The sequence below is a fragment of the Numenius arquata genome, chromosome 2, assembly GCF_964106895.1.
Source record: "Numenius arquata chromosome 2, bNumArq3.hap1.1, whole genome shotgun sequence".
NCBI lineage: Eukaryota > Metazoa > Chordata > Aves > Charadriiformes > Scolopacidae > Numenius > Numenius arquata.
In genome coordinates, this window is record NC_133577.1 from 20,674,457 (window position 1) to 20,688,635 (window position 14,179).

A 14,179-nucleotide genomic window follows, 5' to 3' on the forward strand; every position below is an offset into this window, starting at 1 on the left:
CTGGAAAAATTATAAACATAATTGTAATAATCTTTGAGGTTTACTCTTATGGTAGTACAAAGAAAGAGAAAACATGTATGTAAGATATACTGTTAGTCTTCCAGAGTATTAATTCTTGCAGTTATTAATAGAAAATGTCAATGTTGAATAAAGTACTTTCACAGCACAACCAAAGACTCCATACAGACTTAGAGACAGACAGGTCTGGAGAAATTCTTATATGTTTACTCTGACCAGCATAACGAGGACTCACAGAGAAGTGGAAAAAAAATGACTGTGATTTAAAAAAACAGAGAGCTATTATTCTTTAAGATCACAATTCCTTAAGTTGAAAAGATTTACTAGTTTCTAAATGTTTGATCTACAGCGGTATCATTATTCTTTATATAACCTTTCAGTTAAAAAAAGAAAAAGACCATATTACATCAGCTATAATAATATGCCTTGCATGTCTCCAAAAAATAGCCTAAAATGGGCATTCAACACAAATTGCTAATGTCAAACACAGATCAAGTTTCTTGGAACTTGGAATATTTAGTTTTGGGCATGCTGAATATGGGTCTGATGTGAAATTCCAATACTCACAGCTGCCACACATTGACCATAGAATCCCTCTGTAGCACAAAGACAATCTATAACAAGGCTTGGTAAGCAATCTCTGAATTTTCTTTAACTACATGCTGTGGCAAGAAACTTTCTGAATCAAGCAGACACCCAATGGATGGTCATGAAGTCCTTCCTTTAAAAATACCTATGTTCTTACCTTGATGCAAACTCTCTGGCTCATCTGTGGGATGTTTAGAGGATTCACTGGTCCCAAAGAAATATGTCCTTAATAAATGTCTGGAATTCAGTCAAAATGGGTAGTTCTGCCCCATTTTTCCTTGTGGGTCCCGTTGTTTTCTTTCTCTTGCTACTCGTTCCTTACCTACACTTAATTCACTCTCATCGACCTACTTCCTGCTTCTCTCCAGCTCCACTGCTGACTCAGCACTCATGCAGTTTTCAAAGGACATAGTTTCCTTGCAGATCAAATGCTATGCAGAAGTGTAGAGGGTAAGTATATTGCCGACAATCTCACTGCCCTGTCAAAGCTTTTGACAAGAAAGCAACTCTTGACGTACATCAATTTCTTGAGAACACCATAATTCATCAGTTTTCCATTATTACTATTTCTAATAGGAAGACATTAAAAACAAACCAGCAAAGATGGAGGTAATGGTTTGGTTTTGTTGGAAATACTTTTATGATTGATCTTATTCTGCCACTTGGTATAATGCAAAGAGCAAAAGTCGAGACTGTTGAATGACCATTCATGCTGAGCATCCATGGTCCATGAGACACATGAGCCATTCTGCAGATATGTCACTTTCTGAAAAATCTGTTAGCATGACATCTCTTAAAAATCCACTAATGAACTGCGAAGAGAGTTTGTGAACAGTCCTTGAAATACTTAGAATGTTGCACCTCAGTGTCACAGACAAGATTAATATTAAGCTGATTTTCAATAGGGACAGTTATGATCATAGAATCATAGAACTGTCTAGGTTGGAAGGGACCTTTCAGATCATCTAGTTCAACCATCAACCTAACACTGACAAAACCCATCACTAAACCATATTGCTAACTAAGTACTATGTCTAACCGTCTTTTAAATGCTTCCAGGGATGATGATTCCACCACTTCCCTGGGCAGCCTGTTCCAATGCTTGATAGCTCTTTCAGTGTAAAAATTTTTCCTAATATCTAATCTCAGCCTCCCCTGGCACAACTCAAGGCCATTTTCTCTTGTCTTATTGCCTGTTACTTGTGACAAGAGATCAACCCCCACCTAACTACAACCTCCTTTCAGGTAGCTGTAGAGAGCAATAAGGTCTCCCCTCAACCTCCTTTTCTCTAGGCTGAGAAACTAGAGAAGCTATGAGAAGCTTTATTGGTATCAGAAGATGTATTGTATACAGTTATCACAAGCTGTATTGGTAACTAAGCCAATATATACTTTCTTTTCAAACCGTATTTGACAGCATTTGCAATGACTTACAAAAGCAAGTCAACAATGCCATATTATCAACGCTGAATTTCCAAAGCAAAGTAGCGTTGAAGCCAAGGTTAAGCATTGTCCAGTAGAGACACCAACTGATCAGAGACTATTTGAATTTATGATGGAGCAGCTCTGATAAGGACACATGGAAATCAAAAAGTGCTGCCAATAGTTCTGCAAGCTTTAATTATTCCTGGGTTATCCATCTCAGCATGGTATCAGATCATATATGGGATCTAACTGTGTAAAAATATTTTCTCAGCTGTACTGACAGGAAAAGATAGCTCCCTAAATTAACTCCCCATTTAGAAATGTTCAAATACATGTAAAAGCACAAATAGATCGTTAATTTGCTGTCATTTTCTGCAATCCCATGAAAGATTTCTCTGTCATTACCCATCAGAAAAAAGGTTTTCATTTGCTCAAAGAATTAATTAACTTTTAAAAAATATCTGCATTTCTTAAATAGCATGAAGGAATAAATATTTTCAAAGATAAGTGACAATATTTATAGTGCCACAATTATAAGCATGGTGCAATGGCAGCCACAGGTGGTTAAAGGTACACAACTACACATGATAAACAATGAGGCTGTTTTCACCATAGATCAGGCCAGCACTTTCAGGATCTGGAATGGAACTGGACCATTAATAAGCTATTTAACAGCTTATTAATAATAATACTATAATAAGCTTACTAATACATTTATATACTAGTAATATGCCTCCCGAAAAGAATGTTAGTTTACAAGACTGCATTCTCACTCCCCTTCACCATTCTTCAGTCAGAGACACGTATTTTTGCTGAACAGAAGCATTCAAATGCCATGTAAGAACTCTGGACATGCCTGAATATCTGTAGTTTGGCAATATTAGACCTAAAGCTTTCTTCAAAATGCGACGGTGAATTCTAGATGTTCCGATTATCTCTTTGAGTGTGTGTACTTACAAAAAATCTTACTTATTCATGTACTGAACAAGTGACATGAATTCAAAAATCAAAAAAGGAATACTTTATTCTTTCATAAACACTAATGTACAGATAAGTGACCATACCATGCAGGAAATCAACTGTGAAATCAATCTGTTGTGAGACAACAGTTGGTTTATGGTTCACATTAGGAATTTTGGAATCAAAAGAAACCAAGAGCAAATATTCCTGAATTCTTCATCAAGCACAGTTGCAGTAAACTCATTCATATTGTCAAATTCGCACTTGCAAAATCATTGTAGGGATGGCTGTTTACTTTGATCTTGGAACAATCTTTCATTTTTGTAGCCCAATTAGCTATGGATTTCTCAACCACAAATGGCAAAAGAAAACAACCATAATTACAGCTAAAAGAAAAACTTCACTAGTCTGTTTCTATTCTCATATTATCCAGAGAAGTAGGAGGATAAAAACACATGGAGACATGTTACAGATTCTAATAACTAAATCAACTGGATTATATGTTTGCATAAGCAATCATAAAATTATCAACAGCTCATTCCTATCTGACCATAAGGTCACTTTGTGTGCCAGAATTAACTGATACCAATGCTAAGTTTACTGTTTCTTTCTTTGAGATCCTTTCTTTTCCACAAAATTAAGCAGCATAAAAAACCACAGAATCATAGAATAGTTTGGGTTGGAAGGGACCTTTAAGGGTCATCTAGTCCAACCCCCCCAGCAATAAGTAGGAACTTCTTCAACTGGATCAGGTTGCCCAGAGCCCCATCCAACCTGACCTGAATGTCTCTAGGGGTGAGGCATCTACCACCTCCCTGGGCAACCCGTTCCAGTGTTTCACCATCCACATTGTAAAAAATTTCTTCCTTCTATCTAGTCTAAATCTTCCCTCTTATAGTTTAAAACCATTACCCCTTGTCCTATTGCAACAGGCCCTACTAAAAAGTTTGTCCTCACCTTTCTTATAAGCCCCCTTTAGGTACTGAAAGGCTGCAATAAGGTCTACCCGGAGCCTTCTTTTCTCCAGGCTGAACAACCCCAGCTCACTCAGCCTGTCCTCATAGGAGAGGTGCTCTAGCCCTTTGATCATTTTTGTGGCCCATCTCTGGACCCATTCCAACAGGTCCATGTTTTTCCTGTACTGAGGACTCCAGAGCTGGACACAGTACTCCAGGTGGGGTCTAACCACAGTAGAGAAGAGGGACAGAATCATCTCCCTTGACCTGCTGGCCATGCTTCTTTTGGTGTAGCCCAAGATACAGTTGGCTTTCTGGGTTGCAAGCACACATTGCCAGCTCATGTCCAGCTTTTCAACCACCAATACTCCCAAATCCTCAGCAGGGCTGCTCTCAGTCCCTTCATCCACCACCTTGTACGGATTGTGGGGGTTGCCCTAGCCCAGGTGCAGGACCTTGCACTCAGCTTTGTTGAACCTCATAAGGTTCATATGGGCCCGCTTCTCAGGATTGCCCAGGTCCCTCTGGATGGCAATCCATCCCCATGTCAGGTTTTTTGTACATATACAACATGATGTAATAGAAACTAAATGTGAAGCATCCATTTCATGCTGCTGAAGTATTAATATTGTTCAAGATAGGAACAAGCACACAAAAAGTGCAAATAACAAGTCTTTTTGCTCACTTTTTACTTTAAAAATATCAAACCACTTTTTTCTTGAGAGCTGAGAAGAAAAACATGTTAATAATTTGTCCAAAGAACAAAAAATGACAGAAATGAATAAACTCATGCTAAAATGAAAAAATTCACAAAACTCTTGTATGTTTCAATCCTAATAGCTGTTTATAGCAACATGCTTTTTCTGTTCTGTCTTCACTTTTTTTCACTTAACAATTTTTTTTTTGCTATTGTAGGATTGGTATTTTATAAAAAGACTGACATAAGACTACATTTAATGCAGAATAAATATATATTACCCAGACTACTAGAAAGGAAAAAAAATGGCTACTTTGCTGATTTGTCTTAGCTAAATTTCACAGTTTACCATCTTTGACATAAATATGTTAATATAAACCAGTAAGAATGGATAAATGCACTGACATATGGGGAATACATGCAAGGCATTGAAACCATTAGCTATAGCACCACTGACATTGTAAACAAAAGGAGCTGTACTACTGGAGGTAGTGTCATTCTTAAGAAACCATCAACAAGAAGGAACTCTGCTCTAATAACAAGGTAATCGAAGTGATTCATTCCCATACTAAGCAAATATAATTTGAATCAAAGTTTCCCTACAGCAGTTTGGCACACAAATTCCCTTCAACTTCAAGGTCTGGAAAAATTCTGTGGTTTGGCAAGAGAGCAGCACAAGGGTCCAACTGTATACAGTATTACAAAGCAAAACTGTATTCTTTCAGAAGAATGCAACTATGCTAATTAATGTAAAGAGTTTATCTGTTTTTAAAGATATTACAAGACTTAAAATCAGATATTCTGATCTTTCACTACCTCACCACAATCAGTAACTATACCTGCCTCCATGGTTATAAATTTAGAGTTGTAAACTCTGATTTTCTTCACTGAAAAATAAAAAGCAGGTTAACCAAAATATGCCTTAAAATGAGACTGTGACCTATCAGACCATTTCTTATGGAGTTATTATGCATGTAGAATTTTCTTTTTCTATAATGTCTCTGTCCTTCCCAGTGGCGTCACTGTCACAAGGTTAGCCATGCTTAGCAGAATTAAATGGAGACTACATCTAGAAACAGAGAGCACTATTCCCATTCTAGCCACAGTGTCTTCCTGAAATTGAACCTCCCAGGAAACACTTGGACCACCCATGATACATGCTAGTTAAAAGCTATTTGTTATTGATGGACTCTCCCAGACTGCCAACGTATTATGACCACCCATTGTGGGTTTACTTGAGGAATGCGACTCAGGCCATGCAACAAAAACAGTAAGAGCCTCTATGAGTTGAGCTAAAGGACTAAAAGCTCAAACACTGAATAAAAGATCTGACAAGTGAATAAATGATAACTAAATAACTGACTTAAGAGTAGGTTCAAATTCCATCTTCAAAAAGTATCTGTAAGCTCTCAGAAGCCTAAATCACTTGAGTAGTTTTATATCCTGCTATTTAGTCCATAAGCCAACATCTGTAGCAGACGCCTTACACTCATATGTATGAAATCCTGGAAAAGTACAAAAACCTCGGATACATTAATATGGGTTGCATGTTCTTGCAATGTACCTAGATTTCCAGACTCCAGTATTACTATTAATAAAGGGCCACTGTTGTGTTGTGAACATCTCTGTCATGAATATTCCTGTATGACCTATTCTATATCTTCACTCCAAAATTACATTTCCTACAGAATATTGTCCCTACCATCTACTATATAAATCTCAGTCACTTTGATGTTCTTTTAGTTTTAACTGTAGCAGTATTTATTTTGACTTCTAAATCATTCCAATTTTTAAAGGCTAGAAATATGTTAACTTACAAGCATAGTGGAAAAGAAAATGTAACAAGAGGATGCATAATGGATATGGTTTGAGTAATGTCCATTAATGACTTGTAACTTGCAAGTTTAGCTCTTAGGAAGCCCTTCATTCTAGGTCTTGAATATAATTCTGATGGACTCTCTCATTTATTCTCCTTTTGAACTGTGAGGCCATACTTTGTGCCCAGGCACAAAACAGCAAACATTTAATAAATCAAATGATGTAAGAAAAAGGTATATATATAGCAAAGTTGAAAGGCACTATTCCATCTAATATATAATATTCTACTAAATTAAAGTAAGTGATTTTCAATACTGCTTTTCATACTCCACTTATTGGCAACGCTTCTTTGGAACCACTGCACATTAAAACTCCAAAAATAACTCAATGGAACAGGAAATGTTTACAGAAGTGGAAGCTTAAAAACTATGACTGTTTTTCACTTCAGCCGTAAGCACTATGACAGGCTGGCCAGGTGTAGTGATGTCAGTCAAATGGATTCCAGACCTGATATCATATAGCTTATTTACAAAATTATTTCATGAAATAAATAAAAGTCTCTTGTTTCTTTCCATTTTCCCATGTAACACAATAGGTTATAGAAAAACCTTTTTTTTCTAGTACATGTTTAATTATGTAATTAATTTATGTAAATTACGTAAAATAATTATTAATTATGTAATTATCAGATGTATTAACACTTGTTTTCTTTAACTTGCTCCTGAAGAACCACAGAACAGCCTCTTTTCCTCCAGATTCCATCATGGTCTCTTTTGCTTGCATTTCCTTTTTGAAGAGGCCAAAAACGCAAGCTGTAGTCCATGGAATTATATTACCTCTCCTTACATGCAAACAGGAGATAATATGGCTCATTTCACTGTATAAAACTCCTCCACATAGGTACATTTTTATTGGTTATATAATAAGCATATTTTCATGAAAAGTTAATAGTGAAGTGATTTGCCTTCTAAAATAACCTATCTGAAAGAACTGTTTCTGCCACTGTAACACACACCCCAGTTCCCTCATACCCAACCTCATCATTCCATCTGAATGACTTAGGTAACAACTGGGTTTATTAATTCAGTATTGCTTCCTTTTTTAAAGTTGTTTGGTTTTTTTTTTTTCATCTGGATGGTACTTATCCTCTGCGGCTGAGAGATTTATAATGTGTATATGTGCCTGGATGATATAGCCTGGGACTCAAGATATATTTTGTTTCTGAATTATTCCTCCCCATACCTATTTACCCACAGAAAGAAAGCTCATTTTTATTGTTAGGTGATCCACCTTTTCCTCAGGAAAATATTTTGCAGATCATAGCAAATTCAAAACCCAACGATGGTCTTAAATGACATACCGCATATTTAACAATTTTCAAGAGAAAAGGATATTCTGTTTAAAAATAGTAAAGGCATATAACTCACAATTAAAGAAAGTGCAATCATATTTATTCCATACAGACCTTTGTATCACTTATAGGAATCTTTAAATAATGCACTTAACTTTCATGAGGGACCTTATTATTTACCAGATGTCTTAAAACTCTGTGTTTCCATATCTAAAGTAAAAGTAACAGGAGCTGTTCAGGTCATGGGATAGCAATGCTTGCATAACGCTTGGTAAGTCAGTGGGAAAACCAGCTAAATCTTCCAGACTAGCAGCTTCCCAATGGAGAGTGTATCATATTCTGTGGTGCAAACAAAACATTCTGAAGTTGTCATTTGTAGACAGAATTTGTTCCAACTTTCAAATATTGAGTAAATCTGAAATTTGGAAAGAGAATGCACTTAGAAGTGAAAAGCACTTCACTCATAAATATCATAATATAACTGCTCACATACATTATCGATGGGAGAACCTCGAAAGTTTAATTTCAGAGCAGATATCAACATTTCAGATACTAGCTGGAATCTATTGAAAACTTTCAGATCAAGTATAGTTGACAAAGAAAACGAAACAGTAGTCCATGTTCATACTTCACACTAAAAATACCGTATTCTGCAAGGCAGAGAAGGAATTTTGGAAATCCTCATGAATTTTGTAATGAATCACAGCTTGGGTGTCCCTCATTAGATATTTTTTTTTAACCTTAAGATGAGTCCTAATACATATATAACTAAAACAGCCCAATGAAAAAGTGATTTTTCCCAAACAGCATTATTTTGTAATTACTATTACTTGACAGTGATTAAACTACAAATGACAGACATTTATAGGCATCTATTGTTATCATTAATGTATTCTTCTAGATTTTGGACTGCTTCCTAAGCAAAACCAAAAAATGTATTTTTTAATTTTGTATCAGACTTCATATTAAAATAGCCCTGAAAATAAAATGGAAGGAATGCAACTTCAGTTAGAATCACAGGAGACAATGTTATGTGCTCCAGATAAAATATAATGCTGCCAGACAGAGCGTGACATTTGGTTTACAGTACAAATTCTTGGAAGTTCTCAAGATTCATCTGCTGGTTCTACATCTACTATTCTTAAGAAATTTTAATACAAATATGTATACTTGAAAGAGTAAACTTTATGTCATACTCTCCATACAGTAATCTTACTTTATGCCTTTTCTTAGAATGACAGCTTTATGATTTCTGTTTTCCTTTTTATTATTATATTATTTCTTATATTTGTCATTATACATGTATAAAAAAACCCTTTAACTTAGGATAAGTTAGCTAAAATCTGATAATTGGAATCAGATGTTGCTTTTCACTACTGCAGGCTTCTCATCCCCTGTGTTCTGTCCAAATTCAAATTGGGCAATTAAATTCCAGTTATCCTGTTCTACAAAGGCTCCTATACTACACTCATCATCACATCTCACACCTAGCATTTTAATTGTGAAAAACATCATCTCGTTCTGCAGTGGCACATGTTACAAATGAATGATGTGAGCTATTTTAAACCAGTGAAGACCAGCTGGTGGCTTTAGGATGAAAACAGACAAATCAGAAATTTTAACTGGCATCTGAAAAGCTTTAGAATAGCCTGCACAAAATGCAGTAGGCCAAGTATTTTGCTTGGCCAGCAGGTAGGTGAGTAGGGTTGATGAAACAGGTAAGGAAAGAGGAGGTAGATGCACAAGGCTTGCACTAATACTCTCTGAGGGCTAAGAGCTACCTCTCTGCAGGGTCGTTCAGATGTCTTTGCACTGCACTTCTCAGAGATCGAGGTTTTGGAGAACAAATTACTTTTCAGTGAAGTGCAAGACATGAGTTATCTCCATGCAAATAATAAGTTAATAAGCTAACATGGAGCAATATGGAGTTTTACACAGATTTTGCAGGGCTACTGCTGAGACAGAGCTAGTAAATTCTAATGGACTCAAGCTGCCTACATATGATCAGTATCTGTACCAAAATCCCTTGCCTATAATAAAAAGTGTGTATATTATATATAATTTTTCATTGCCTACAGTATGCCAGACCTTACAGAACTAGGGGAAAAACTGTGTGGAAAGGCTGGCTTTCAAAACTTTTGAACTGCAGTAGATACATGGTAACAATTTTCTCTGTGGAGTCCATCACTCTTCCTGGGTAACATGCTATCAGTGTATGGATAATTTTATTTTGAACATTCTTACTGGTGAAGGACAACTTCATATTGATAGTAGACCTACGAATTTTTACATTCCCCATGAAGTTTCTGAATGCTAAAATATCTCCAGCAAATTTCAGTGTTCTGAAAGGTCCCATTTAATTTTTTTCAAATGCTTGAAAGGACAGAAAAACCAAAACACAAAGCAAAAAAAAACTCAAAGGTGAACAAAAACAGAACTGCATGATGGAAGACAGAGAAGATACAGCTTCCTTAAATCCTTAGATCATCTGCATACTTTATGCCTGCAAATACCATACTTTACAGACTTGTGCTGCAACTCGGGAAACTTCATATCATGTAATTGAAAGGTCTATTCCTAACAAATACTGTTGAATTTATGATCTTGAATTCTGGGTACATATTGTGAGACCATGGATGATTCCTTCTTGACTATAAGCAAGGAAAAAATAAATCTATTTCTGCTGTATACTCACATTTATAATTGGAGATTTAAAACTATTATTAGTTTATCTCTTTTTGGAGACACTAATAAAATGCCTTTGCCTGAAATTTATCTGAGCATAATACTGAGAAGCAAGATTGATATTTCACTAGTCAGTTTTTAAAAGATGTGCTATTAAAAGATACACAACAAAGTAATTATATTTATCATTTGTTTCAAGAATTTGTATTTTATTAGATTAATAACTTTGAAAGCTAAGAACATAATGTACTTTAAGCATATGAACAAAACTGGTTTGTCTATTCAAGGTCAAATTTCATTAAAGTAAAAAAGCCAAGTGTTTTTTTTTTTTTTTAAGTTTTTCTGGTAATTTAATTCAATGTAAAATTTCACAGCTTTCACAGTTTAACAGGAAGTGCTTCTTTCATTAATTTTAAATACATTATTGATGTGTCTAGTTATAATGGATATGATGCACATGGATGATAAATATATACACACATCGAGACAAATATGGAAACAGAACAATTCCAGATATTCCTTCAGGATTTAGCTATCTGTGCCATTTTTCAAAGTCTCTGCATCACAGCAATTCTACTTCCCTTGAGTAAGTTAAGTAATTTTTGAAATGGAAGCTTGAGTTGCAATCTTGTTAAGAATAAGCAAAACCCTTCACTTTGTCACAAAAAATCTAGATTAAAAAAACCCAGTCCTTTCTTCCTTAATCATTTTTGGTGCAAAAATTATTCCTCCACTTCAGTAAAACATAAGATACAGGCTTCATGAGAGCAAGGTCTATGTAGTCATGCCAACAGAAAAAATGTCTCTTTCAGCTTGTAAGATAATTTTTATCTGAAATTAATTTGTACTAAGTAATTCATCATAAGGAAGAAATAAATTTTAACACATTATTTGGATTCAAAAAAGACCACAGATATAAAGATTTGACATGTCTGTATTAGCTGTAAGAATAATGGAACAATATTAAGATTAATAGGCTATTTAGGAAATCTAAGCAATAGAAATATGAACCTTCTGTCCTTTTAGTTATTAGGTTCACTGGGTGGACACCTAAAAGGCACGTAGCATAGAAACCAACTTGGGTTTCAGTGAACAGTTAATGAAATTAAAGACTTGTTTTTCAGAATATGACCAAAGCATTTTTGTGAAGTACCTTGAAATAGCAGAAATATTTTCTTGGTCTTTTTTTTAGTACTTACTAGAGGCATAATGAACTCAGAATTCTTTGTGTATAGTTCTAGGATTAAGTAAGAAAAATAAGAAACTTTCCCAAAGATTTTTATATGTATATATCTAATTATTAAAAGGTCTTGTGGATTCTTAAGATATAATGTATAAATCATCTGGTGGTGGTGATGACAGCCTACTCGAAAAATAATGAAATCTAGCGATTTTTCTCCAAAAAATTTGTGTGAAACCCACAGGGAGGGATTTTTTGTGTGTGTGTCACTGAGATAAAATGCAGACTAACATGTTATCAAAGGGAAATTTCTGAGTCGTTTAAAACATACTGTATACTCGTAACAAGACAAAAGACTCCTGGATTTCTGCATCCAAAAATGAGAATAAAGCAATGATTAAAAATTCCACAAACTATGCACAGACACTTGCACTTGCACTCTATGCACAGATAAGTTTCAAATCAGATCACAAGAACTACTGGACTTCAGTTGTTTTTTCTTCAGATTCGGCCTCAAAAACTGTATAATCTCTTAAAGTGGTGACCGTATTGCAGAGGTCTGTAGTTCTTGCTACAATACGTAGGACAGCTGGTTCTATCACTAAGGTTGTAAAACACACTGGTACAAATAGTAATTTAGAGTTCTTTATTCCCTAAATTTTCCAGTATTAGTGTTACTGAGAGCATTTCTCCTTTCACAGAAATAATGGGATAACATCTGAATCAAGCTGAGCATTCAAAAAAATAAAGGAAAAAAGCTTGAGGTGTAGAAATAACCGTATTACTGTACGATAACGCTGCTACTAAGAAGATTAGTTAGATGCTGTCCATACTACCCACTGTTATGAATGATTAAAAAAAACCTGTTTTCAGGTTTAGAAAAAAACAAGGGAAAAAATTAATTGCTATAAAATAAGTAAGACAAACTTTGAAATTAAATGACCCTGTTTCTTACCAGCATCATAACAAAGTACCTTACTTTTGCTCCAGTAGGTGACGGAGAATATTAATTGTGGAAAACAATAAAGAGTTGGGTTTTTTTTGAAAAGTGGAGCAGAGCCTGATTCTTAGGGAGGCTAGGGAGGAATATAATATAAGAATAGACTAAGTGTATCATCCCTAACATTCTGCTTGTAGAATTTGAAATGCAGGTACATTCTATAGAAAAACGGATCTCTATGTATTTTAATTTACCTTTAACAGACTTCTCAGCTGTTACTCTGTCAAGTCTTCCCTTAAAACAAAAATAGAATTTCATCATTCACAGTATCCCATAGAAAGGTATTCCAAAGCTTATTTACATGTTATGGAAAATCATCTTATTTCATTTGTTTCTAGCCTCTGATGGGTTATCTTCATGTGACATCCATTAATTCTGTATTGGAAGATGAACAAGTTTTCATTATTCATCCTCTGCAGGCTCCAAAATTTACTTATGATTTTTTTAAACATCTCATATAACACCTCAGAGTTGCTTCTTTTCTTGGCTGAAGAATTTTTATTTTAATTAGCTGTTTCCTCCGATGAAGCTATCCCATATCTTTGATCAACTTGGTCAGTCATTTCTGAAACTTTTTCAATTCTAGTAAATGTTTCTGAGGTTGACAAATCAGACTTTGCAGAGAGACTGTCACATATTTATACAATGATATGATGATATCTCTGTTTTGCTTTCAATTTCATTCTTAATAATTGCTAACATGTTTTGGTTTACTCACTGCTACCGAACATTAAACTGATACTTACATTCGTCTATTGAACTCATTAATGATTGCCCAATGCTCTAATCTATCTAGATCCCTCTGCAAGGGACAATTAATAAAGAAGGATCAGGAGCTTTAGGAAATTGCAAAAGAAAACTAGTCAGCTATATAGGAGCAGTTCTTCAAGAATTGCACCCCAGTTTCTTTTAAAATCCATTTTTTACTTTAAGTTTACAGCTTAGATTATTGCATGGCAAGTATCAACTTAGCAGAAATGTTTCATATTTTATTGTGGTATATGACAGGATGAAATGAGAACCTTATGATAAGATAAATGATAGACACTTTCCTGAGATTTTAATAAAATTAACTAAAACATTATCTAATTTAATATCAATCTGTCTTATAAAGAATGCTAAATGTACATTTTTTCTCAAGTATTTCCCTTATAATTGGAAATTATATCACATTTCTGTTTATTCCACTCTCTCCCTGCTTCCAGTAATAACACACAGTGATCCAGTGTTCTGTTTAGCTTCTCTGGGAAACCAGAAGTGAAATTACTAAAGCCACTGATATCAGTTGGGCTAGAATTTCATGCTACTGCCATCATCCTCTGCTGATCCTTCTTCAGAGTCCTTATCTGAGTTTAAAAGTGGTTCATTTTCATTCAGATGAAAGAATGACACACATACTGAGGCGACACTTTAAAAGACAAATGTCAGCTTTTCACAGACCTAACTTCTCTCTTCAATGTACAGTATAGGTCACTCACTACCTGATCAGAGACAAAAAAGA

General features: G+C 34.9%; 1 protein-coding gene across 1 annotated transcript in view; it reads right to left on the reverse strand.

The window, feature by feature from the left end:
* Positions 1–12,154: 12,154 nt before the first annotated feature.
* Positions 12,155–14,179, reverse strand: part of WDR27 (WD repeat domain 27) — an 83,727-nt gene continuing 81,702 nt past the window's right edge. Inside the window, exons 24-25 of the mRNA XM_074144663.1 lie at positions 12,873–12,912; positions 12,155–12,279 (exon numbers count right to left, since the gene is read on the reverse strand). Of these exons, the coding sequence (XP_074000764.1) occupies positions 12,155–12,279; positions 12,873–12,912 (165 nt within the window). The remainder of the gene's footprint in view (positions 12,280–12,872; positions 12,913–14,179) is intronic.